This window comes from Lissotriton vulgaris, chromosome 11, assembly GCF_964263255.1.
Source record: "Lissotriton vulgaris chromosome 11, aLisVul1.2, whole genome shotgun sequence".
Lineage (NCBI taxonomy): Eukaryota > Metazoa > Chordata > Amphibia > Caudata > Salamandridae > Lissotriton > Lissotriton vulgaris.
In genome coordinates this window covers 378,980,053-379,006,394 of record NC_141699.1, presented here as the reverse complement: position 1 = coordinate 379,006,394, position 26,342 = coordinate 378,980,053, and the positions used below count along the sequence as shown (strand labels likewise).

Genomic DNA, 26,342 nt, shown 5'->3' with positions numbered 1-26,342 from the left:
ACAATCACTGATACAAGCAGACACTCATTTACACACCCACTCTGTAAATAACTTACTTTCACGTATAGTCATTTATATACTCCAACACTCACATATACTGCCTTAAAACATGTGTAGTTACTCACACATATACCAATGAGACATTAATTCACTCAGCAACACACCCATACACACACTAACTCACCCATACAGGCCTTCCAAGATGTACTTTTGAATCCATACAACCAGTGAATCACCCACTCATACATCTGTGCACAGAGTCACATCCCCCACCGACCCACACAGACACTCAGGCACCCATACAGATACTCAGACAACAAATCAATAACCTTTATAGACAGTCATGTAGCTACTCGCCAACCCATGCAGACGCTTATACACCAACGGAGAGACTAATACAGAGTTTCACACAGTTTAGTCACTAACCCATGTATAGAGTAAGACACATTCAATCACTCAGTTATAAAGTCAGTAACGCACCTACTAAATAATCCATTCAGGCACTTGTAAATCCACTCATCTCTATTCTCAATGACTATGGAAGTGCCTTCCCAGTGTGTTCTTGTGGTTGGAGTGTATGCCATTTATTGCAGTATTATCTTTGTACCTGTGTTTGGTACTCCTTTGTAACATGCACACGCCACTTTTCTCTAGTAACACACTGATTGCTACCTCTCACATTTTGTTTGCCTTTGATACTTGCAGAAGTGCCACCATTGCCTACGTAACGTTTGCTCTTGTGCCTGAGTGTGTAGCATATATCGCAGTATATTACCTCTAATTGTACTTTGTTTTCTCTTGTAACCTGCACGCTTGTCCCTCTTTCCTCCTGTATTGCACTGTTTGCTACCTCATGTATTTTGTTTGCTCATAATTGTCACTTTTACCTCATGTAACTTATCGTCTGCTTTTGTAATGTGTTCACTTGTAATTTTCTGTTCCTATTGTGAAGCGCTCTGACACCTTCGGGTAAAGTCCGCGCTATATAAAAACGCATAAATAAAATAAAATAAAATAATACACCTCCAAACATGCTGTATCAATCGGGAGACTCTCTGAGATGTGTCTTATTAGAGGGTGTTGTCTGTTTGTTTAATCGCAATTAAGTTTCTTTCAGAGTGCAATAGAAAAGTAATGGAATGTCACTCATAAGTACACTCCAGCAATGATAATGCCACACATATGAAATCTGAAAAATTGGCAGCTATGGGCACGATAGACCCAGGAGGCTGGCATGCTTTATGACATAAGTAAGATGAAGTGCAAGTAATAATCAAGGGGATGGTGAAGGCAGCATTGCACAAGAACGCGCACAAGACACCACGTGACTGGAGTGCATAGCATCAAGCTGCCATGTTACTCCAATATTATTTTCAGGTTGTGCGCCACACTGGTGTTAACGAATGATATCAAATTAACAGTTGTATGAATGTAGGACCTGGGGCTAAGCGCTGGAAGCCGCTCACTGTAAGCAAGCTACCACACGTTTTAAGCACTCACCTTTTCCGAATATAGAAAATAATCCAAGTCTGTTCTATTATACAAGGAGCGCGAGCCCCAATTACAGCATAAACTAGGGTTCTGCGTGCTGATACACTGTGGATCAAGAAAAGTCAGAAATGTTCAGCCTCCCTCTTTGCAGTGTGCATCTATCTGTTAGCTGTCGCCTCACTGGCACCCCATGTTTGGATTTACTTTTCCTATGCATACCTGACAGGACTCTTTCCTGCTCTCCAGCCTTTGTAGGTTTCTTTAACCTGGCTGGTACACATTGTTGCCTAGAAATTTCACTTTATAGGTGAATGCGAACAAAGTTCAACAATCCACTGCACTATGCTACAAGTGGAAGAACATTCAAAGGGGAGAGATAAGCATGCACCGGTAATGTTCAGCCTCAGTTGAGACACATACACAGATACACTAGAGCTGAACCCACACACATCCCAGATAGACTCCGCAGAAAGGATACTAGAGGTGGGCGAGCCAACAAATTAACAAGGAGAGCCGAGCCAAGGGTCTGGCTTGGCTCTTAGAGCTCTTGCACGGTTAGCTTGAGGTTGAATGTTTAAGTTTATAATGCACTGGCATGGAGAACAGTGTAGGAGTGTATGCAGCCCTGCACTGTCTTTGGTAGGAGACCATGGAAGTTCTAATAAAACGTGGCATCTTTGACCAGTAGTGGGTATGAAGACAGAGGGTGAAAAGAGAGGCGGTCTAGTAGGAAGGTGGTTGCAATAGTAGCGTGCTTGCCACCTTGTGGTAAGGCAGGGCATGGACTAGATCAGTTCTGAGGAGTGTTGCACTGGAAAAAAGTGGGGAGGAGGTAGTGTTAGCAAAGGCACATTTGTACTCTGGTAGCTTCCGGTGAGCTCCAGTATGGCAACGAGAGCAGTTCCCGTACACAGGCCGAGCAGGTTGGCTGCGGCGGCCATTGTCTCGAGGACAGTCATAAAGTAGGTGCCCTCTCTTAGGGAGGATTCACCGGTGGGTGTTACAGATGCTGCAGCTAGAGCTCTGGGCTGAGGATGGCTTCATCCATCTGTAGTGTGGGGGGTGTTAGAGGCAGTAGGGGCAGCGTAGAACTGTGGCAAGGAAAATACAGAATTGAGCTCCTTTGTGTAAGAGGCAACAACAGTGGATATGACTGTAGATGAGAAGGTAATTCACCAGAGCCGTCATGTTTTTGAGGGAGTAAGAGCAGGTTGAAATGAGAAATAGGTTAAAGGGGAGGATGGGGCAAATGGGCACTGCTTGGCTTGGCCATCTGACCAAGGATTTGTGTACTTATGGCTTTAGGCCATCATAAGGGCATATATGATTATGGCAAGTTTATGGAAGGGCAGGTTATTTGGATGGGGGAGAAGGAGAAGGGTGGATTTCCAAGATAGTCTCAATTGCTGTGGCTTACAAATAAGGTGATGTTAGGAAGTACAGAATATGTCTGGAATGGCTTGTGGGGTCCACTGAAGTGGAAAACCTCCAGACACAAGTGGCCTGGAGGGAAGAAGGCAGGTGATCCTGTCAGACGGGCCAGGGATGGGATCCAACCACCCATTGAGACGGTGGCTACTCAGGGACACCATCCCGAATGAAGGAGCGTCCTGTGTGGCCCTTCCAGTGTCACCGGATTAATTGGACATGTTATGCTTTTTTGTTTGGGTTGCGCAGGATGGAGGAGCGGGTGATATTGATAAACTGGACATGGATGGCTCAGGTTGTGGAGGATGTGGAAATGGGGAGATAGATCATGAAGAAGAGAAGGAGGTGTAGGACGAAGGCGACTGAATTAATCTGAGTGTGATGTTACAAGAAAGGAGGTGATGGTGGTTGATGGAGGAGATAGGTAGAGTTGTGAAGGAAGTACACAAGTAGGTTTTGGATAATGAGAACACAACAGCTGGGCAGAGACGGTGTTGTCAGCTGGGGAAGGAAACAGGCTGTGGCACGGCGCGTTGGCTTGATGGTGGATTAAGAACGTTAAGGGGAAGATAGTTGTGGAGGGTGTGACACCTTTTGAATCAGTAGTGTGGGAGGGGTCAATTGGAGGGAAACTGGTCATTGCTGGTTCTTATGGTATGTCTGAGGGCAAGAAAGTAGGAAAAGAGTAGTTTGAAGAAGATGGGCACAAACAAAGAAAATGTAAGGAGACAGAAAACGGTGTGGAGGTTGTAAAGACTGGATAAAGAGATTCTGGGCACAGAAGGTTCTAAAGAGGATGAATGGAAATTGACGCGGCACCTCAGCTTATCACTTATTATTGTGACTTGGATGCCTGCCTTATAAAGATATGCAAGTGTCTATTGTGACAGGTACTCCGTAAGGGGTAGGAATTCAATACTTTGACTCAATCAGGAAAGCCAAGTTGGAGATTTGGGGTGAAAGTGGTTGCTCCATGAGGAAGAGTGGAGGTAACCACCTCCTCAGCCAGTTGCAAGTCAGGTTGCTGCAGGGGCCAGTGGCAACAGTGGAGGGCCAAAGGTCAGCAGCAGCCTGCAGAAAATGGAACCTACACCAACTAACGCCGAAAGACTGAGAGACGTGTTGATTTCTATTCAAATAGCTATTTGAATGCCTTAGATTAAGAACAGGTGGGCAGGGTAAAGGAGCTAGGGATTGGGAGCAAGAGGATGAAGTTTGAAAAGGATGGGGAGTTGATTTGAGGACTTTTCCTTGGCTGTGGGTTGGACTCTATCTTGCCTGATGGGATCATGGGCTGGGGTGGCAGAATACAATTTTATTGCTGGGTTCTTAGGCGAGTGGCAATGGCATGTGGGTCAGGTTAATGTGAGGGTAGTGGAGGGAGCTGGGGGCGGGGCTTAGGTAGGTTTGTAGGCCAGGTCAGACTCATGAACGCCAATCCTGCTATATCCTATGTTCTTCTCAGGTATTCTGAGCCTTAGTTGTTTCACCTACCCATCCTCCCTATATTTGGTGGCATTGTTTGGGGAGGATTAGAGTTATTTGTGGTGATGGGCGGGGTGTGGGTTTCAAGGACCAGTGATCAGCTGAAAGGGCTCTCTTGCTTTGTGGCCTTTTTGGCTTTCAGTTTGTACCAGTTGATTTTGATGCACAGATCCTTGCAAAATACTGAATCACCAGTTCCCTCTCCTGCTTAATGCCACCCTAAAGCGGCAAACAAAATGGAAGCCTACAGACCTGTGCCATCCAAATCAACATGCTCAACCTGTAGAGAACTAGTGTATCCAGACTGGCGGGGCTACATTCTTCAGGTATTTGTGTGCCTTTTATGAGGTAGGGGTGGCACCGACAAGGAACTAGGGAGAGGGCAAGAGAAAGCAGTCTGATAAAGCCTAGGAGTTGGTTTAAAGAAATACAGCTAGATTCATGAAAGAGCCGTTTTGCGAGTCCTTAATAGCGGTTATTAAGGAATCGCTATTAAGGACTTGCAAAACGGGATTCATGTAGGAATCGCTAAATAAATTGCGATTCCTACACATTCCTTATTTGCGATTAGCAAATTGCTAATCGCAAAAAAGGAATAACTCCCCATTCATTCCTATGGGCCTAAAGGCCCATAGGAATGAATGGGGAGTATTCCTTATTTGCGATTAGCAATTAGCTAATCGCAAATAAGATAGCGATTTCAAGGGTGCCAGGGGTGTCCAAAGGACAACCTGTAGCACCCCTGAAATGCAAATTTACACAGGTGTTGCGCACACACATGTCCAAAGGACATGTGGGTGTGTAACATGCAACTGAGAAAAAAGCACTAAAGTGCTTTTTTAAATTTTTTCGCTATTTACCACGAAGTCAGACTTTGTGGTAAATAGCGGCCAAATATTGCGAATTCTTAATTTAAAATTGGTTAATGAATTGCATTCAAGGAATCTCTAATAGAGATTCCTTAAATGCAATTCCTCGCAAATATGCGATTTGGCAAATAGCGATTTTTGAATTCGGGATGATGAATCCCAAATGCAAAAATTGCGCTCGCAAAGGGCCAGATTCTGAGAATCTGGCCCTTTGCGAGCCCATTTTTCGTTCATGAATCTGGCTGTTACTCTGGTTGTTTATTGATGTGAGGTATTTGGTTGGGGGTGTTTGGGTCACAGGGAGACTTAGGGGGGGGCTAGCAGTTTTCTATAAGTTAGTAAATTGGGGGTTATCATTGTCATATAATCTTTTAGAAAACAGCTTACAGATCCTATTAAATCAGTCTTTTGCATTGTAGTTTGCCTGGGCTGTGGGTTTTGCAAGAGCTCCCCCTATGTAAGGCAGTGGTAGAAACAGCCAAAGCTCTGTGTTTCATTACATTTTCAGGTTCTTACAACTGGTAGTTCAAGAACAACAGTATGCTGTGCTCCCACGTCACTGACAGCCCTCCCTTGGGGAGCTAGTGGTGCACGTGCAGCGGGCAGTGTTTAGTTTGAGGTGGTGTTTCCAGGTGAGGCCCACCAGCACTCATTTCTGGGGACCGGCACTTATTTTTTATTATGAGACTTTACTATCACCAAGTTAATGATGATGTCATCACGCTGATCACAAATCCAAGAAGTCATCGACAAACTATGGCTTGCATTCTATTCCCCTAGTCTGCTGCACCCTGCCACTGCCTGAGCCTTAACCTCCCATTGGATAATTGTAGCTGGGTGCTGGCTCATGACGGAGTTGAGGCAAGGAAGCTGCGAGAACGCATTTGGAACTTGGGAGTGAGGGCTCTTGAGGAAGAATAAATGAAAGTAAGTGTGGACTTTCCACTTGTTGCGTAGCCAAAGTGTCATATCCAGCAGCCCTGCATTGCTGCTATCCTCAATGTGCTTGATGTGGCTGTGGCCCAACACAACTTTTGTGTGCCATGGCGTCACCAGTAGAATCTGTGCGCTGCACCCCAGCATGGTAATTGCTGAGAGTGAGTGAGTCCAGTAGGCACCACAGCCATACTCACCGGCATTTGCAGCATTACTGCTGGGGAAAATGCCTGTGCTGTAGCAGACAGGATCACAGCAAGCTGAGCAGTAGATGCCATTGCCGTTATCATTCCTGGACCTACTAATTACAGGCAGCACTAGCAGTGACATGACCTGCTGTGCTCAAGCAGCCGCCTGTTCTGCAATAAACTCAGTCATACCACACTGATTAAAATATGCAAAAAAGCATTTTCATTTGGTGTACATTTTGTTTTTGCACTCGGTGTGGGTAAGAAAGTAAAACACGTCATCTTCTGCTTCTTTAGGAATTACATTTTATACAAACAGTGGTTCTGTTGGGTAAAAACTGATTGCTTCAAACTTTCAAGATTAATTCTTACAGTGATTTGTCGAGTTGCAATCTTAATCAATCTGTACAAAACAAATGCAAATCCAAACCAACAAGTAGGGTATAAGCAAATTATTTTATGAATTCAGTTGCATTCATAAGTACCCTGTTTCAATATATACATTACAAATCAAGTATATTTCATGAAACGGCGCATCTAATGAGGTTGAACGTGATATTGAATGTGCAGTGATATATTGTGCAGTAGTGATATAGAATTAGTGACTTATATACAAGTGAAGGGGAAGAAGAGCAGGATGTTGGCCAAAGCGGTATTCAATTGCCGTTATTCCTCTGTGCTACTACAGTTGACGGGTTCTATGGAATACTCTCTGTTGGGCCAAGGGCTTGTGCCGTTGACGTTTCGACGCTAATAGCGCCCGATTCGCGGGTCAAAGTGGGTCTTCATCAGGACTGGGGGGTGGGAAAGGAGTGATGTCGCCTGTTGGGTTAATTAATAATGCATCAGGTAAGGATTTGCACTGTAAGTGGGTCAAGAAGAATTGTGGTTTGGGATTCTAGACTCATCTCTGGGGACCCAGAGGGGGCGCACCCAGGCTTGACTTGTGTGGATTCTTGACAATAGTAAGCTTTGATTCCAGTGGAGATTGGATCTCTGAAATATATGGGTGTGCCAATCAATAACCTATTTCAACCTTTCTATTTGAAAATGGCCCAAAACATTGATTGGACTTTACACTTACCCTACTCCGAGGATAAGTAGGTCACTCTATTTCTTCTAGTGATTCTCCTCTGCACAGTAAAGGAAGAATATGGGGGATAACCATTAATTCAGTCCACCCACTCCGTTACTTGCTGAAGTGTATATACATCTCATAATAGATTTATTCCAGAACATTGCGCTATATATTAAGGCAAACCAAAGTTGAAAACGGTGGACAACCATTTAAATTATGCCGTCTATGCAATTACATCCAATTCGCTACAGTCTGCAATGATTTTAATTGTGCTCATTTAATAAGGCAATCCGAAATGGCTAAGCACGATGGCACAGCTGGAGAATCAATCCTGTGCCGCTTACGTGCGTATTAGTAAATCGAAGTACTTCGTATGCCATCTATGTAAATATATCCAATGCGCTACAGTCTACCATGGTTTCAACTGTACCCATTTTATTAAGCAATGTATGGTGACTGAGCACGGGGCACAACTAAAGAATAAATCAAGTGCCATATTTCTAATTCGAAATACTTCAGACCCCCTGTAATGATGAAATGTCCACAAGTGATGTAGTATTTAAGAGATGCTTTAATCCAAGTTGTATAGAGAGACCCCACCAGGAGCATCCAGCATGGTGCTCAGCCCGGCCAACTGTAAACTCTCAGGCAGAACACCAACATTCTGAAAGGTGCATCACATGAACATTCCAAAAGAGGTAGAGAAGGATAGCATAGAGAAAACCAAGATACCACATTATCCTCTCCTCTCAACAGAAAACAAAAAGCTAAAAAAACAGCAACAGAGAACAGGAAGACATGAAAGCAAGTAAATTGAGCAAAAGCGGAAAAAGGAACAGCAAGGAGAAAACACCCATAAAAAGAGAACAAAGAAAGAAGAATGGAAAGAAACGTATAAACCAAACTCCCTTCTTACACCATATAAACCATATAAACCATCCACTCTTCTTACAGAACATCAAAAGGAAGGAAACAAAGGAAGTCAACAAGAAAAGAGAAAGAATAAAAGAAATCTACATTGCAAGAACAAGAAAGATGAGGAAAAGAACAGGTGAAACCTCATCTAAACACTATTACCTCTAAGCAAAATACAATTACGTAATGCAAGAGATAACAGTGCAAAAAGTAGCAATAAAAAAATACATCAAATCTAAACATATTTAGAATAGAAAGCATAAATGCACATAAATAGTGAAAACATAAGCTAAATATGTGGATGTAAAACTTTAAAAACCTAGACTCTAAAAAGTGACTGGTAAACTAGCGTAAGTGAATAAAAACGCAATAATGCTATAGGACTATAACCCAAGCATGGCTCCTCTGAAGGAGACAAAATACACACGCCCGAAAGGGCATAAAACAAAAATAAACGAGGTCCGTGTGGACAACTGACATAGTGCCAGGTGGGACTAAAACCCACAACAGCAAAATGGGACAAGAACCCCATAGCAAAAATATTTAATTAAGTAGATGGGACTAAAACCCACTACAAACAAATGGGACTGTAACCCGTCGCAAATACAAAGAAAATGCGCAAGTAGGACTAAAACCATCTGCAAGCAAATGGGACTTGAACCCATCGGAAAAACATTGTAAAATAAATAAATGGGACTAAAACCCATAGCAAACAAATGGGACTAGAACCCATAACAAATTAAACTAGTAGGACTGAAACCCACAGTAAGCAAATGGGACTGAGACCCAATGCAAATTAAACAGGTGGGACTGGAACCCACAGTAAGCAAATGGGACTGGAACCCAATGCAAACATTTAAGAAACACAGATGGGAATAAAACCCTCTGTAAGTAATTAGGACTAGGACCCATCACAAACATTTAAACCACACAGGTGGGACTCAAACCCACTGTGTTGAAAAGGGACTAGGAACTCGCAAGAACATAGTAATTAAAGCAGATGGGACTAAAACCCACTGCAAACAAATGAAAACGGGACCCATCCCAAATCATTTAACTAAAGCATGTAATCCTGCCGCCCTGCGCCTACAAAGTACTATTCTAAGACATAAACACTGCATTATAAGAAATATGCGCGCAAACACAGATAAATGCGTGAAAAAGTGCTGCACAAGAGCGCAAACAATAATGTTTTTAATCACCGGAGCACGATCCATGCCCCCGAGAAGAATATCTTCATGCGACGAAACGAAATTTAAATCCATCTATTTCCCATTTCCGGCACTATCAAGAAGGAAATGTACAGTACCTTGGATTCATCACAGAGCAAAAGAAAGGTAAATGTCGCTTATAATACCGTCCGCCGCATTTCACCGACTAATCCACCTTTCCTTCCCTTCGTTTTGAATATAGCACATTAATGTCTCTTTTTGTTCCTCCACCTCGCCGTATTATTTATTTGAAGCCTTTATTATTTACATAATAAGCACATTCGCGCTCTTGTTCTGTCTAAATCTTCGAGACAAAACAGCTGCTTTATAACAATAAAACACGCTTCATTTAATATAAATACTCCTTGCGCATAGACCTCGCGCTGCGTGTTTTAATTGTGAAGACTCGAAGTCTCTTTACCATCACACACATCAGGAGATAAATTACTCAGAGCTGCTCCGTTGATGAGTAAACAACGTTGGGAAAGGCTTCAAAGACAAACATGGCGGCACGTACAGTGACGCATCGCAGAGTGGCTCACGGCGCTTCAGTACACTAAACCAGATCAGCAGGCAAAGGGTACAGTACGTCAGAGAAGGTCCGAGGAAGGCAGCATCACAGAAATTCCAATGAAGGCTCCGAACAAAACAGCAGGTGAGAGCGGGCACAATGATAGTCATGTGCTGACTTTTGAAAAGAGGAAAAACAGTTGAACTATCGAGCTGCAGTAGCTCGATTTTCGCCCAAAAACACAGGAAATAATGTTTTTTAGAAAAACGAAATCTCCTCAAAAATGAAGCATTGTCAAAAGATGGTGGCAAATGGGTGAAACAAGCAGAAATCACCAAACAACGTCCATTGTTAACTCAAAAACATGGACCCAGTTCTGTAATTGAAAAGCCTCCTCTTGGCAAAGACATTAAATAAAACTAACCAATAGTGAAAAGTCACTGCTGCCAAATGTACCCATACTTGAACAGTCACATATCTTTCCAGAAAGGTTAATGCTTACCCTCACGCGAAGGCACTGCATACGATGAGCCAAAAGTTGAAAAAATGTGGATGTACTCTTGAGGGCACAGCTCCAACACAGCATGTAATAGGCTCTCCTTGTAAATAGGACAACAGGCAGAGTTGGCAAGAGGAATGCTCACCCTCATGTGAGGATGGAGCGTGAGTCCCAAAGTCAAAACAAACAGGCTTACCCAGAGTCAGGGCACAGCACCAACTTAAAATTTGTAGACTCACTGTTACACAGGACGACTGCCAGACTGCTGTGGGCGACCGGTTGTAGGTCACTGGTGGGGTCATACTGGCAGTTGGGTTAGCTTTTCTTGTTGCAGGAGGTCCTTTCATAATTTGTAGTTTTCTTTCTTAATATCTTGTAGCTTGAAGTACTTCTTGACTTGACAAAAGTAGGTTCTTTCTTAAGATCGTCGCCAATATGTAAAAATGAAATGTCCACAAGTGATGTAGTATTTAAGAGATGCTTTAATCCAAGTTGTATAGAGAGACCCCACCAGGAGCATCCAGCATGGTGCTCAGCCCAGCCAACTGTAACTCTCAGGCAGAACACCAACATTCTGAAAGGTGCATCACATGAACATTCCAAAAGAGGTAGAGAAGGATAGCATAGAGAAAACAAAGATACCACACCCCCATATGCTAATCTGTTCTGGCGGTCGAGTACTCACCTTTAAGAATGACAATTCAGCAGCTAAGACTGACACGATTCGTCTCCTTCTCGTTGTCAGCGTGAAGTCAGAATGACTTGATCCTTCTCCGTGAAGCTATAAAAACCAGTATATACCAGTTAGACAGGCGCGAGGATGTCGATTGGGCGGTGCGTCGGCTCGTATCCTAGCAACCAGCTCCAATCATGTAATTCCTCGCTTTCTAGAGTTAATTCATCGCGTGTACAGCTCACTTGTAATTTACGCAATCAAATGCCCATGTACAAAAACGTATAGTGGACAAACAACCCTGAAGATAAAAACAAGGATTCTGCAGCATATGAGCCACATTAGGTGTAGAACTTTGAGGGCTCCCTTAGTAGAACACTACGTCAGACACAATCACAAACCTGAGGACATTTAGTGGAAGGTCATTAAAAAGATAATCCCCAGTGCTGTGGGTGGTTCAATCATGAGGTCCCTTAACTTCAAAGAATGTAAATGGATACATTGTCTGAATTCTGTACAAGAGGGCCTTAACGAGAAAGGGGAGACATCAAAACAGATAGGTGAGCTCTAAAAAGCATACACACACCCCTGTCAAATACCTAGGAGATTTGGGACATAGATGTACTATGCTACAGACCTATGTGATCTCCACCACGAGTGTCCGATTACTAGATTATTCCACATCTGGGAATATGTTTACGATGAGAGGTACTCATATCTCTAAAACATGCAGGTCCCTGGATCGCAACTATGTTATCCAGAGTGTGTAATTAGCAATGTTTTGAAACATTTTTTAGTAACGGAACAGCCTGAATGAGTAATTGAACAATCGGGTATAGGGCTGTCTTACTCACAAGTGTGCGTCATGTCATTAGACATAACAAACAGGGTGCACTGCACATTTTAAGCACAAAGATTGTCGTTAAAATGCCCGCTGGTATGAAATATTGTATGCATAACAATGCTATGATTGACCATCATCACTAATACAAATATGCGCTATGACAGTAGATATAATCAAACAAGCTCACAGATCATTGATGAAGTGCCTGCTGTCACGAAACACTGAATATTGTATTTTGTTATGTATAATAATACTATGACCGACCGTCACCATGAAGACCTCTGTTATTACCAAAGCCATGACTGTGTGGTATTGGGTTTCCTCATATCTACATATTCTGCAAAAACTCCATGACACCGTAACATAGAAGTTGGCACGGAAACTGGAAATACAAAAGACAAGTTTATTAAGACCCCATGGGGTGGTGGTACAATCCTACAGCACCCTTCGGCAATGTAAGAAGTATCACACCGAACATCGGTGCGCGACCTCTTTTATACAATTTTACAGTAATAAAAAGAGTAGGCGGAATACATTTTCTCAGTTTAGGTACATATAAGGACATTTCTGGAACACAGCCAACTTATGGGAGGAGTTTTAGTACCACTGGTCAGTTTGGGGAACATTCCTAAGCGATGACCGTCCACTAATACAGAGGGTTTGACTACGGATGCGCAAGCTTGACCAGTACTAAAAATAGCCTGTTGCTGGGCAAGTTAGACGGTCATCGGTACAGAGGAAGGACAAAAGGGCATGCTGACCACGAGGCAGCATGTTCATGGAAATGGAAGCAAACAATACAAAATGGCCTCTGCAAACGAGGTCAAGATAAGAAGGAATTTGTGTAGCTGAGCTAAACGCTAACCCGATTATTGTCAAATTACGACAACTGCAGACACTGGTGATCTAGTGATACAAATGTATGTCTTACAAGGCGCCTGTATATACCTCATAATAGACAAAATGTATATTTAAAGTACTATGATTGTTGATACATGCCCGTCGTTATGTCACTAATCACCATCGTGCACTCCTAAGTGTTTGCTATACAATATTATGAGTCACCAAGTTCCGGTTGAAATGACTATACCAAGAGCAGTAGGATCATATGTACCACCGACACATAATGCCCAATCCATGTTCGGCCTATTATCAGTGCTGGCTACATTCAGTATGATACACTTCCTACTTTTTGCACACACGGGTAGTGTAAACGGGACCACTCCATGACGTAACTCTAGAAACCGAGGAATTACGTGATTGGAGCTGGTTGCTAGGATTCGAGCCGACCCACCGCCCAATCGACGTCCTCGTGGCTGCCTAACTAGTATATACTGGTTTTCGTAGCTTCACGGCGAAGGATCAAGTCATTCTGACTTCATGCTGACAACGAGAAGGAGACGAATCGTGTCAGTCTTAGCTGCTGAAATTTCATCCTTAAAGGTGAGCGCTCGACCGCCAGAACAGATTAGCATATGGGGGTCTGAAGTATTTCGAAATAGAAATACAGCACATGATTTATTCTCTAGTTGTGCTCCTGTGCTCAGTCAGCATAGATTGCTTAATAAAATTGGTACAATTGAAACCACGGTAGACTGTAGCGCATTGGATATATTTACATAGATGGCATACGGAGAACTTCGATTTACTAATACGCACGTAAACGGCACAGGATTGATTCTCCAGTTGTGCCATCGTGCTTAGTCAATTCGGATTGCCTTATTAAATGAGCGCAATTGGAGTCATTGCAGACTGTAGCGCATTGGATGTAATTGCATAAACGGCATCATTTTTTTTTTAAACCTTTTTTATAAACATTGTGCATCACAGAGTCCTGACAGTAATAGCATCAATAATCCAATACAATATCAATGACGGTACATACGTCGGGCAAACAGCGTGCATACAAGGTAAGGGACAATATAGACGTGTTCCTTCAATGTCCTGGAGCCACAAGCCACCGCATCTGTATCCATCCTTCTACCAACACAGCCGAGCAAGGAGCAGAGGGGGGGGGGGGGCCTCCCCACCCTCGTGTTCAGGTGTCGCCCCGGCAGGGAGGAGAGCAATTCGTAGCATCGCCAGCCCACGGACCTCCCCAACCCCATCCAGTGTCCCAACCATGTCACCTGGTGTATCAGTATGTTATTCGTGTGCCACGTGTGTGTGGTCCTATGCCGTACCCCAGGGGGCTGTCCATGGGAGGTCAGTGAAAGGCAGAGCTCAGCGGGTCAAGGCCCGTGCTATCGAGTGGAATGCATTATGGTGGGTGTGGCGTATAGTGCATACAAGTGCTCACTGGCCAGATATCGGCTCATCATCTCCCGAAGAGTCGCTGTGGGTCATGTGAGACAACCAGTAGACCTGTAAGGGGGACCAAAAGTCACTAGGTTTACAGCGGGCAGGCATCAGGTCTGCATAAACACCGTGCTGGTCCTGACAATACGTGAGATCGTCCAGCCATTCCTTAAATTTAGGTGCCCTCCCCCTCCCCCATCTACAAGCAATTCTCCGTTTCGCAAGAAGGAGTGCCAGATCGACAAACTTGCGATCCGATTTGGGAACGTTTTTGGTATATCCCAGCAGCATCACCATCGGTTCGATGGTAAGAGGGCCATCGATCATCACCTGAAGCGCAGCATGTACCTGTCCCCAGTATTCCTGTATCACTCCACATTCCCAGGCCAGGTGGAGGAAGCCTGCGCCCTCTGCACGGCACCTCGCACATCTGTCGTCTTCCGAGAGTCGAAATCGCAGTTTCCTGACTGGGGTATAATAATACCTCTGTACGAATTTATAGTGGATAATTTTCAGTCTACAACTAGAGGAAACCCTGGCAGTAACCGAGCAGCAGTATCTCCACTGCTCGTCAGTGAGTGCAGAGGGCAGGTCAGAGTCCCAGGCAGTTCGTGCCCTGGACAGAATAGGGGGGCGTTGCTCCCGAATGGCTGAATACAGTTTCGATACCAGGTGTCTGCCGTCCGACACGAGCATAACGTGCAGCGGCAGGACTGTGCCCGGTTCCTCCGGGTAGCCAGGAATGATCTCCTTCATACCCTGACGGAGTCGGATGTAATAAAACACCTCCATAGGCGTCGGGGGGTAGTTCGAAAGAACTGTTCCTTTGTGCGGAATCGTTTCTCCTGAAACAGATCACCCCAGGTATGAAGTTGGATGCGGTTGCACATGGAATGAAACCCATGTTCTGTCAGGAGCGATAATTTTGGATGGTACGAAAGGGGCAACGCCGGTGAGTAGAGCATGGGGGCCTTCAGTAGTCTGGACACTCTACGCCACGCATCCATGGTGCAGGTGACAGTGGTGGCAGGCGTCTCGACGTCTCCGACCCGCCCCATCAGCATGCCCTTGAGCGGCAGCGGGTGAACTATCCAATCCTCAGCTGCCACCTGAGGCATAAAGGGAGTGGGGTTAATCCAGTAGTAAGCATGTTGAGCTTGAGCACTGAGGTAGTACACCTCCAAGTCTGGCACGTCGAAGCCGCCCTTGTCATATGGCTGTGTCAACACTTTCCAGCTGAGGCGCGGTTGTTTTCCGCCCCAGAACAGGCGAAGCAGCTCAGACCTGAGTCTTTTAAAGAAATAGGCTCCCGGGTAATAAGGTATATTTTGAAAGAGGTACAGGAAGCGTGGAAGGACGACCATTTTTATCAGGGAGGCTCTACCCGCCATCGACAGCGGAAGGGCTAACCAACGAGTCACATTATCGGTCAATTTGGAGATGGCCACCCCATAATTCAATCGGACCGTGTCCTCTTTATTGAGTGATACCACTATTCCCAAGTATTTCAAGTCCGTACTACACCATTCCAACGGGTAATCAAGCGGGAACTGGGCTACCGAGGACGTGAGGGGGAAGAATTGCGATTTATTCCAATTGATGTGCACTCCGGAGACGCCACCAAACAATACAAATTCTCTCAATAGTGGGTTGAGGTGCTCCTGTGGGTGTCGCACATAGAGAGTCACGTCGTCCGCGTAGAGGGATATGCCGATCTGTCTCTGATTACAATTAAAGGCGCTGGCCTTATGCAACTGCCGGATCCTGCAAGCCAGAGGTTCGATTGCCAGGGCAAAAAGCAGGGGCGACAAGGGACAGCCCTGTCTAGTCCCTCTCGTGATCGGCATCTGCGCAGACAGCACTCCGTTGACGATGACCCTAGCAACTGGAGAGGTGTAAAGCAATGTCACCCAGGCAATGAAGATCCGGGGGAAGCCCATTCTGCCCAGTATGGCCAGTAGATAGCCCCATTCGACCGAGTTGAACGCCTTGGTGGCGTATAAACGGCAACATTTAAACGGTTGTCCTCCGTTTTCAACTTTGGTTTGCCTTAATATATAGCGCAATGTTCTGTAATATTTCTATTATGAGATGTATATACACTTCAGCAAGTAACGGAGTGGGTGGACTGAATTAATGGTTATCCCCCATTTCCTTCCTTTACTGTGCAGAGGAGAATCACTAGAAGAAATAGAGCGACCTACTTATCCTCGGAGTAGGGTAAGTGTAAAGTCCAATCAATGCTTTGGGCCATTTTCAAATAGAAAGGTTGAAATAGGTTTACGATGAGAGGTACTCATATCTCTAAAACATGCAGGTCCCTGAATCGCAACTATGTTATCCAGGAGTGTGCAATTAGCAACGTTTTGAAACATTTTTTAGTAATGGAACAGTCTGAATGAGTAATTGAACAATCAGGCATAGGGCTGTCTTACTCACAAGTGTGTGTCATGACATTAGAGATACCAAACAGGGTGCACTGCACATTTGAAGCACAAAGATTGTCGTTAAAATGCCCGCTGGTATGAAATATTGTATGTATAACAATGCTATGATTGACCATCATCACTAATACGAATGCGCGCTCTCACAGTAGATATAATCAAACAAGCTCAAAGATCATTGATGAAATGCCCGCTGTCACGAAACACTGAATATTGTATTTTGTTATGTATAATAATACTATGACTGACCGTCACCATGAATACCTCTGTTATTACCAAAGTTATGACTGCCAACACTGGTTATCTAGTGATACAAATGTATGTCCTACAAGGCGCATGTATATACTTCATAATAGCCAAAATGTATATGTAAAGTACTATGATTGTTGATACATTCCCGTCGTTATGTCACTAATCACCATCGTGCACTCCTAAGTGTTTGCTATAAAATATTATGAGTCACCAAGTTCCGGTTGAAATGACTATACCAAGAGCAGTAGGATCATATGTACCACCGACACATAATGCCCAATCCATGTTCGGCCTATTATCAGTGCTGGCTACATTCAGTATGATACACTTCCTACTTTTTGCACACAGAGATAGTGTAAACTGGACCACGCGATGAATTAACTCTAGAAAGCGAGGAATTACGTGATTGGAGCTGGTTGCTAGGATACGAGCCGACGCACCGCCCGATCGACATCCTCGCGGCTGTCTAACTAGTATATACTGGTTTTCGTAGCTTCACGGCGAAGGATCAAGTCATTCTGACTTAACGCTGACAACGAGAAGGAGACGAATCGTGTCAGTCTTAGCTGCTGAAATGTCATTCTTAAAGGTGAGCGCTCGACCGCCAGAACAGATTAGCATATGGGGGTCTGAAGTATTTCGAATTAGAAATATGGCACATGATTTATTCTCTAGTTGTACCCCCATGCTCAGTTAGCATAGATTGCTTAATAAAATGGGTACAATTGAAACCATGGTAGACTGTAGCACATTGGATATATTTACATAGATGGTATACGAAGTACTTCGATTTACTAATACGCACGTAAACGGCACAGGATTGATTCTCCAGTTGTGCCATCGTGCTTAGTCAATTCGGATTGCCTTATTAAATGAGCGCAATTGGAACCATTGCAGACTGTTGCGCATTGGATGTAATTGCATCGACGGCATCATTTAAACGGTTGTCCTCCGTTTTCAACTTTGGTGTGCCTTAATATATAGCGCAATGTTCTGTAATATTTCTATTATGAGATGTATATACACTTCAGCAAGTAACGGAGTGGGTGGACTAAATTAATGATTATCCCCCATTTCCTTCCTTTACTGTGCAGAGGAGAATCATTAGAAGAAATAGAGTGACCTACTTATCCTCAGAGTAGGGTAAGTGTAAAGTCCAATCAATGCTTTGGGCCACTTTCAAATAGAAAGGTTGAAATAGGTTATTGATTGGTACACCCATATATTTCAGAGATCCAATCTCCACTGGAATCAAAGCTTACTATTGTCAAGAATCCACACAAGTCAAGCCTGGGTGTGCCCCCTCTTGGTCCCCAGAGATGAGTCTAGAATCACAAACCACAATTCTTCTTGACCCACTTACAGTGTAAATCCTTACCTGATGGAATATTAATTAACCCAACAGGCGACATCACTCCTTTCTCACCCCCCAGTCCTGATGAAGACCCGCTTTGTCCTGCGAATCGGGCTCTATTAGGGTCGAAACGTCGACGGCACAAGCCCCTGGACCAACAGAGAGTATTCCATAGAACCCGCCAACTGTAGTGGCACGGAGGAATAACTGCAATTGAATACCACTTTGGTAAACATCCTGCTCTTCTTCCCCTTCACTTGTATATAAGTCACTAATTCTATATCACTACTGCACAATATATCACTGCACACTCAATATCACGACCACCCTGATTAGATGCACCGTTTTATGAAATATACTTGATTTGTAATGTATATATTGAAACAGGGTACTTATGAATGCAACTGAATTCATAAAATAATTTGTTTATACCCTACTTGTTGGTTTGGATTTGCATTTGTTTTGTACAGATTGAGTAAGATTGCAACTCGACAAATCACTGTAAGAATTAATCTTGAAAGTTTGAAGCAATCAGTTTTTACCCAACAGAACCACTGTTTATATAAAATAGTATTGCCCGGGTTCTGAGGGATACTGGGTTACCCCATAGTAACTTACTGTCTTTAGGAATGACAACAAGAAAACGCAGAGTTCAAAATAGCAGGGACATGTACAGGCTGACGATAGTTGTCACAGGCAGCAGCAGTGCTAGAGATGAGAGACAGCAAGAGTACAGAGGAGAAGAAACAACAAGAGAGGAGTGAGATAAAACGAAGCAAAGTAGAAGACAAGGAGGAGAGCAAATCAGACACAAAGAGAAAGCAGCCATGAGGTGAAGAGCAAAACACACAAGATGATGGACGGAATGTTGCACCTTGGCATTCATTCACCCCCAGTCACAGATCTGGGTTCAATCCATCGTTATTTTGCTCACCACGCTACCCCAGTTCAGACATGGCCATATGCAAATTAGTATTGACCTTGTGCCTCATGGGAACAGTCCAGCCCGAACTGCCAAGCCATGTCTTCCCAGGTCCGGAATCAAGCATCCTAGGACCGGTTTCTGGCTATCAGCCAGGATAGCTTGACTCCAGTGGCGGAGTGAGCACAGGACCCAGGTCTGGGCATACTCTTCACACATAGGGACGTAAGTCTGGTGCTCTCCATGCCACTGGAATCAAGCTATCCTGGTTGAAGTGGGGTAAAACCACAAAACCAGTCTTAGGATGCTTGTTTCCAGTCCAGGGAGGACGTGGCCTGGCAGTTCGGGCTGGACTTTTTAGGTCGAGTGAAACTCGGACCTATTGTTATCAACCCAAAAGCTGACTTTTTATGAGCGGATTTTCAAAAGTTCACATGAAATCACGTGACCACAAGCTCCTTCGTGCACAAGCTTGCATTTCACCCACAGGCTTCCCCTGCCAGCAGCATTTGCCATCACGGCCGCAGGCCGTGACTTCAAAGGGTTCCGCTGCCCCGCCCCCTGCTTCACGGCCATCTGTTCCCCAGCACCTCAGGACTCACCACAGGCCTGTTAATCGGCATGCCGAACGTTCTTTGTAACACGCAGGCCGACCAGCCAATTTGAATCGTGTATGATGGGGCACGTCGACGGGAGTCTCTCCTCGTTTTCACCATTGATATTTTACCCCATCACACGTTGCTTTCCATTACTCTTCCAATATAAAGGATCTCCCTACTGAGCCAATGGATGACACACCTCTCCAGAGGCGACACAAGGAAGGAGCTTGATTTCTCCAACTGCTTCAGGTAAGTGAACGCTCGATTACACGCCACTACTTTAATATGCTGCCTGACTGCTGGCATTCCGTCCCTACAGGTGCCATCGCCCTCACTCTTTGGGATCTGCTAACGCTTTGGGACCCGGTGCCCACCAGCCCCCTCGCACCCCTTGTGAATGGATATGCTGGGTGACGCTGCTGGTTCCCTCCAGCATTGACATGCATTACTTTGCACTCACGCCAAAGCGTGGGTCTGTTTGTTATTACCCGGCCCTCACTCACTCTTTGGGATCTGCTAACACTGCAGGACTCGGCGCACACCAGCCCCCTCGCACCCCTTGTTAAGTCGAGCACCCGGCACGGCCATCTGCCTTTCCTTTGTCATGGGTAATTAAGCGCATCTCTCCGGGCACCCTTTCATGTCCGCCGAGCACACCAATGCCCCCATGCTGTTGCAATAACAGGCTCACGTTTCACCCGGCCCGTGTACCACTACAGAGACACAGCTGAACTTTTCCAGAGTCACCATCATTTAAAATAAGACTTATTAAATATGCTGTTTGTGTGTGTGTGTATTTGTTTCATGGATTTTTTCTGCTTGTGTAACATTAATTTAGCATATGATATTCACTCCTGGCCAAAGCACAAGCTGCGTCAGTTTATATAATAATAAAATATATAATTAATAGGCAATGAGGCAAAAAGTTTTTTCTTAATGCACCATTTTAAATATTCTATTATGTATCCCGTAGTTGACCTTTGCCTGATGACATTTTACCAGCCTTTTATTTTTAATTTAAAGTGAGAACAGCCAGTATCTACAGTATTTGCGCAGATCATGATACCTCGTTGCTTTTCCGCCTGTGCTATAAACGGCTAACGCTACCCCCATCTCTGTGGGCTCGTGAACTTTTCATCCCACTGAAAGCACTAGGGCTGCCAAAGAGACTCTTTTCCTCAGACCCTGCGCTTTGACAGCACCAGTGGTTGTGCTATAAAATCTATGCATGCATAGGTTTCAAAGCTAGCATTTTGTGTTTTTTCATGTCAGATGATGCATTTGAAATGATTAGTTGGTGGCGTAGACTGGAGCTACTGTGTTTTCTCCTTCCCATAACACTTTATTTTAAAAGTTCGGAACAGGCTCTTGTGACTTGGGGCCCAGCATAGTTAATTAAGGAAGTGCAATGAATAAGTCATCTTAGATAAAGGCCCTCCTTAACTCTCTCTACACCCCTCTCTCCCTACACCTACCTCTCTCTCTCTCTACCTCTCTCTCTCTCTACCTCTCTCTCTCTCTACCTCTCTCTCTCTCTACCTCTCTCTCTACACCCCTCTCTCTCTACCTCTCTCTCTCTATCTCTCTCTCTCTACCTCTCTCTCTCTACCTCTCTCTCTTTCTACCTCTCCCACTCTCTACATCCCCCTCTCTCTCTATCTCTCTACAACCCCCCCTCGCCCCCTCTCTACAACCCCCCCTCACCCCCTCTTTACACCCCTCTCTACACCTCCCCCTCTCTCTACACCTCCCCCTCTCTCTACACCTCCCCCCTCTCTACACCTTCCCCCTCTCTACAAACCCCCTCTCTACAACCCCCCTCTCTACAACCCCCCTCTCTATCTCTCTACATTCCCCTCTCTACAACCCCCATCTCTCTGTCTACATCCCCATCTCTACATCCCCATCTCTACAACCCCCCCATCTCTCTATATGTCTATATCCCCCTCTCTACAACCCCCCATCTCTCTATCTGTCTATCGCCCTCACTCTATCTATCGCATCACCACAGCATCAATGAACGCCACAGCATCACTCGTCACCACTGCATCACTCGTCGCCACCACAGCATCAATCTGTGCAACCATTCAACAACTGGTTCAAATATGTTCTCTCAATGTTTCAAGCTTTATTACAAATGTCACAAAAAGATTTTAATATTTCACTTCTGTTCTTCGATTTTCATCACAATAAAATACACTGAACATAATCTTAACAAAAGTTATTTACAAAAGTTTAAGCTATTACCATTATAAATTACAATAACTTTTATTTAAGTATTAATTATTAAAAAAATAAAAGCCATTGTTATTTCTAATAGCAATACATCTAAGTCACGTAAATACAACACCTATTGCATTACAAATGCTGTAGGTGTCACATTTGCGAAAGTTAAAACTATTGGCATTGTAAATGACAAAGCTATTAATTTAGCTATTTTCAAAACCAACACATAAATACACAATTTGTCATTTACAATACCAGTAGCTCAAACTTTCCTAATGCGAGACCTATTGCATTGCAAATGCTTGTTCCATTGGGCGCAGGTTCAAGACTGATTTGCATAGGGCTGGGTCCAAACTGGAATGGCATGGTGAGCAAAAAAACGATGGATTTAGTCCCAGATCTCTGTACTGGGGTGATTGTATAACATTGTTCTGCATTCTGTTCATCAATAGTTCTTTTTGCATGATGCGAAGAGAGCATTAAGAAGAGAGAAGATAGAATGAAAGAATGTGGAGGACAGGACAGAGGGAAAAAAGCAGACAAATGATAAAATAGAGACACAGCTAATCACTGCTAGAGAGTGATAGTAAAGAGCCAAGATCGAAGGGAGAGAGAGCAGAGCATGGGTAAAAGTGGAGAGAAAAAAGTGCAGGGCTAAAATTAATAGAGGGCAAATCAGAAATACAGGGTGTGACAAAGGTGATAGAAAACAATTAGAGCGGTGAGAGGATAGACTCTTAGAGCAAAGACTTAGGGGACACACAACAGATCAAGGTTAGAAGGATAGAGACTGAGGCAGCGAAAGTGAAAGTGTTGAAAGTGGGGCTCACTGGAGGAAGACGTGAGCGGTGGCCTCCTTGGCAACATTTTCAGCACCTGCACTTCTTTTTTTACAAATTAAGCACTGCCCCCACTTTGATCACTGACACTGATGCATACCAAACCACAACCTAAAGTCAGCTAGGCAGAGAGGTCAGGTCACCCAGTTCACAGTATACACTATGCAACAGCCCCATACAGAATGGGGGAAAAACTATGGAAACACAACATCTGAATAAAGCTTTTAGTCTTACAAAATACTAGAGGGGGGGTGGCGTAAGGACTAAAGCTGTCGACGTTGGCTCAATATCCTGCGATTCTGTGCAAATCCCTTAATCTCCCAGTGTCTAACAAAAAATCAATGTGTCCAGGTTTAATAGAACTGGTGCTGATGTAAAGCACTTTGATACCTTCCATTCGAGTTTGCTCTATGTAGAACTACAAAAATAATAGTGTATTGTGAAATGTTTATAGACTAGTACTGCATCATACCTTAAGGGTTTTCAGGACCAATGTTAAAACCTATCAGTATTTGTGTCTTACAGTTAAGGAAATAAGTATAGAGTCCGATAGCAGAGCCTGATTTCAGAGTCAGTTTTTAATTAGTCCAGGTGTGAGAACGGCTGCAGCCCTGCCAAGTATCATGCATCAGGCGTCATACTTACGCATTTCAGTGTGGTGGTCCGCATCACCGCACAAAAATGCATTGTCATGCATATATAGCGCCTCAGCTCAGGTGTCAAGCGGCTGTGGAGAGTGCTGTTGATTAGTGGAAAAATTAATTTGGTAAAAGCGGAGTGTGGCAGGAAGCGCACTGTGCGCGATGCTCGGCAGGATTGGGGGCTGCTGAGCTCATGTGCAACAGTGTAACACTAAAATTGAATCATGCGCGATATCTGAAATTGGTTTTATTTTGCTAATGCTGCAGTGCTTCCTGCATTTCGGAGGTCAGCTCCTGGCAACGCCTACATAGCCGGGCCCAGGCAGGGTATCAGGCCTTATCGCAGGCGGTGGATGAAATATGTGGATCACTGCGGCCGCCGGCAGAGAGATGGTCCACTGTTCATAGCTCTAGTGCCCAGAGGGCTGCAGCTAGTAGCTGAGCGAGCCTCACTGGCACAGATGTGACCCAGACAGCCTACCGGCCCGAGTATGCAGCTGCTTTCTCTGGCCACCTTCCCTCAGCTGCAAAATTAAGTAAGTCTACCTAAGCGCTTACTGTCCGTTCCGCAGTTAATGGGTGAAAGCTTCCGTGGTATAATTGGGATCCGATATGTTAACTATTGTTTGCTGTTTGCACACGGCCGCTCTCTCAGCACGGCACACAGCAGACATTCGTATTAACGAACTTTGCCCGTCATGCTTTAAGGTGTCATGAATCTATCAGGCCGCCAGACGTATGTGCAGTAATTTCTCAGTCACTATTTACTTCCTGGCAATGACTCATATTGGTAAAGCCTCATGTTAGGGTAAATTACGTACCTTGACAATTGACGGGCAGAGATGAGCACGTAGTGAGCAGAGGATCTTCTTGGCTAGGAAGTAACAGTCTGCTATAGAATAGTGCAGTTGACATGGAGCATCAGTCTCTTTGTGCCCTAATAATAACACTCTCTGTGCAACCGAGATGCATAATTGTAGAGGGCACATATCTGCAAAAGTGATTCAGACTAACTTGACGGTCTTTTGGAGGCACGGAACAAAGTCTACATTCAGTGCGCTGATTTACATGCGCTCACGAGGCGGCACAAGATTTAAAAAGAGGAGGAGAGGTTTTCTTGGTAAGGAAGATTTTATAGTGTAGGCTTTTGGCAGTCCTCTTATTTTTCTGTGCCAGTTGCAAGCAGTGCTTTCCCAAAGTATGGATGTCACTGTCACAGGTCACTTTACGCCGGAACCACAGCCAAGCTACAGAAAAGACTCCAACGCATCCAGAACGCCTCCGCCCAACTCATCCTGAACATCCCCCGATGCAGCCACATCTCCGGCCACCTGAAGGACCTGCACTGGCTCCCCGTCAGCAAGAGGATCACGTTCAGGCTCCTCACCCACGCGCACAAATCTCTCCACGACCTGGGCCCCAAGTACCTCAATGACCGCCTGACCTTCTACACGCCCACTCGCCAGCTACGTTCGACAAGCCTCGCCCTCGCCTCCGTTCCACGCATCCGAAGTGCCACCGTTTGTGGCAGATCCTTCTCCAACCTGGCGGCTAAGACATGGAACTCCCTCCCCATCCATCTTCGGCTGAACCAGGATCATCTCGCCTTCAGGAGACAACTCAAGACCTGGCTGTTCGAGCAATAGCAGACCCCTTCCCCAAGCGCCTTGAGACCCTGCCGGGTGAGTAGCGCGCTATACAAGTGTTATGATTGATTGATTGATTGATTGATTGATTTCTTTGTCAGTTTCAGGGCCTGTTAGTTCTGGTGTGCAGCGCCAGGTTTTACTGTTTATTTCCCACATATAAATACCAAATCGTGCCGGAGATTAATTGAAGGAGTCTCTATCTTCTAAATCAGCAGAGTTGGGGGCAGCGGCTTTCTTTTTCCTTGAGATGCCACCTGCCAGGCCCAGAAGGATCGATCATGTGACCAGTCTGTGTATGGATTGATTACCTTTGGCTGTATGTGGGCTAGTGCACCAGGTTTTACTGTTGATTGCCTTGATAATATAACAAAAATGAACTGCAGCAAGTCTAGATGCATGCAATCCTCTATACAGTACAAAAAAACTATGGCGCCTGTCTTGACAAGTTCAAAACTGCTCTCATTTGCAAATGTGGGCCAATTTTACTTGTCTGATTTTCTAAATGAGGGGCTCTTTTAGTCTACTGCCAGGGTTTCTGTACCAGTCCGGCCCTGAAGTGGGGGTGTTTCTTTTCCAGAATGACTGGCAGACACAAGTGAGCTCTCTGACAGCTCGGGACTCGACCGTCTGCAGCTCTTCAGCCTACATTAACCTACTACGCTACTATTCATTTTTTTAGCCATATTACACACAGAACCCATGGCATGCTCTTCTTAATCTCAGTATATTTTTAGACACACTGGCCTCTAAAACTTACTTTGTGCCTGCTGCGCAGTATTGACCCACGATTGATGTCTTGCCAGGGCAAGCAAGTGGCTCACAGCCCCCTGAAAATGTCCTTCTAGTGTGTCTTCATTGCTGTAAAAGGCTTTGCCACCGTTGTTTTACAGTATGGTCATTTTAGAAAGAGGTTGTTGGTTAGTGAGCTTTCATTTCAGGAGTTTTGAATTACTTTGAAGATATGTTTAGTGCTTCTTATTGTTCAGAATA

General features: G+C 44.6%; 1 protein-coding gene across 2 annotated transcripts in view; it reads left to right on the top strand.

Moving 5' to 3' along the window:
* The first annotated feature begins 10,134 nt into the window (after positions 1–10,134).
* GGCX (gamma-glutamyl carboxylase) overlaps positions 10,135–26,342 on the top strand; it is a 271,699-nt gene continuing 255,491 nt past the window's right edge. Inside the window, exon 1 of one of the 2 annotated variants that reach the window (XM_086943366.1) lies at positions 10,135–10,256. In XM_086943366.1, the coding sequence (XP_086799492.1) occupies positions 10,232–10,256 (25 nt within the window). In that variant the 5' untranslated portion in view covers positions 10,135–10,231. Of the gene's footprint in view, positions 10,257–18,221; positions 18,266–26,342 lie in introns of those variants that run through there. The other variant, XM_086943367.1, reaches the window with a different exon arrangement.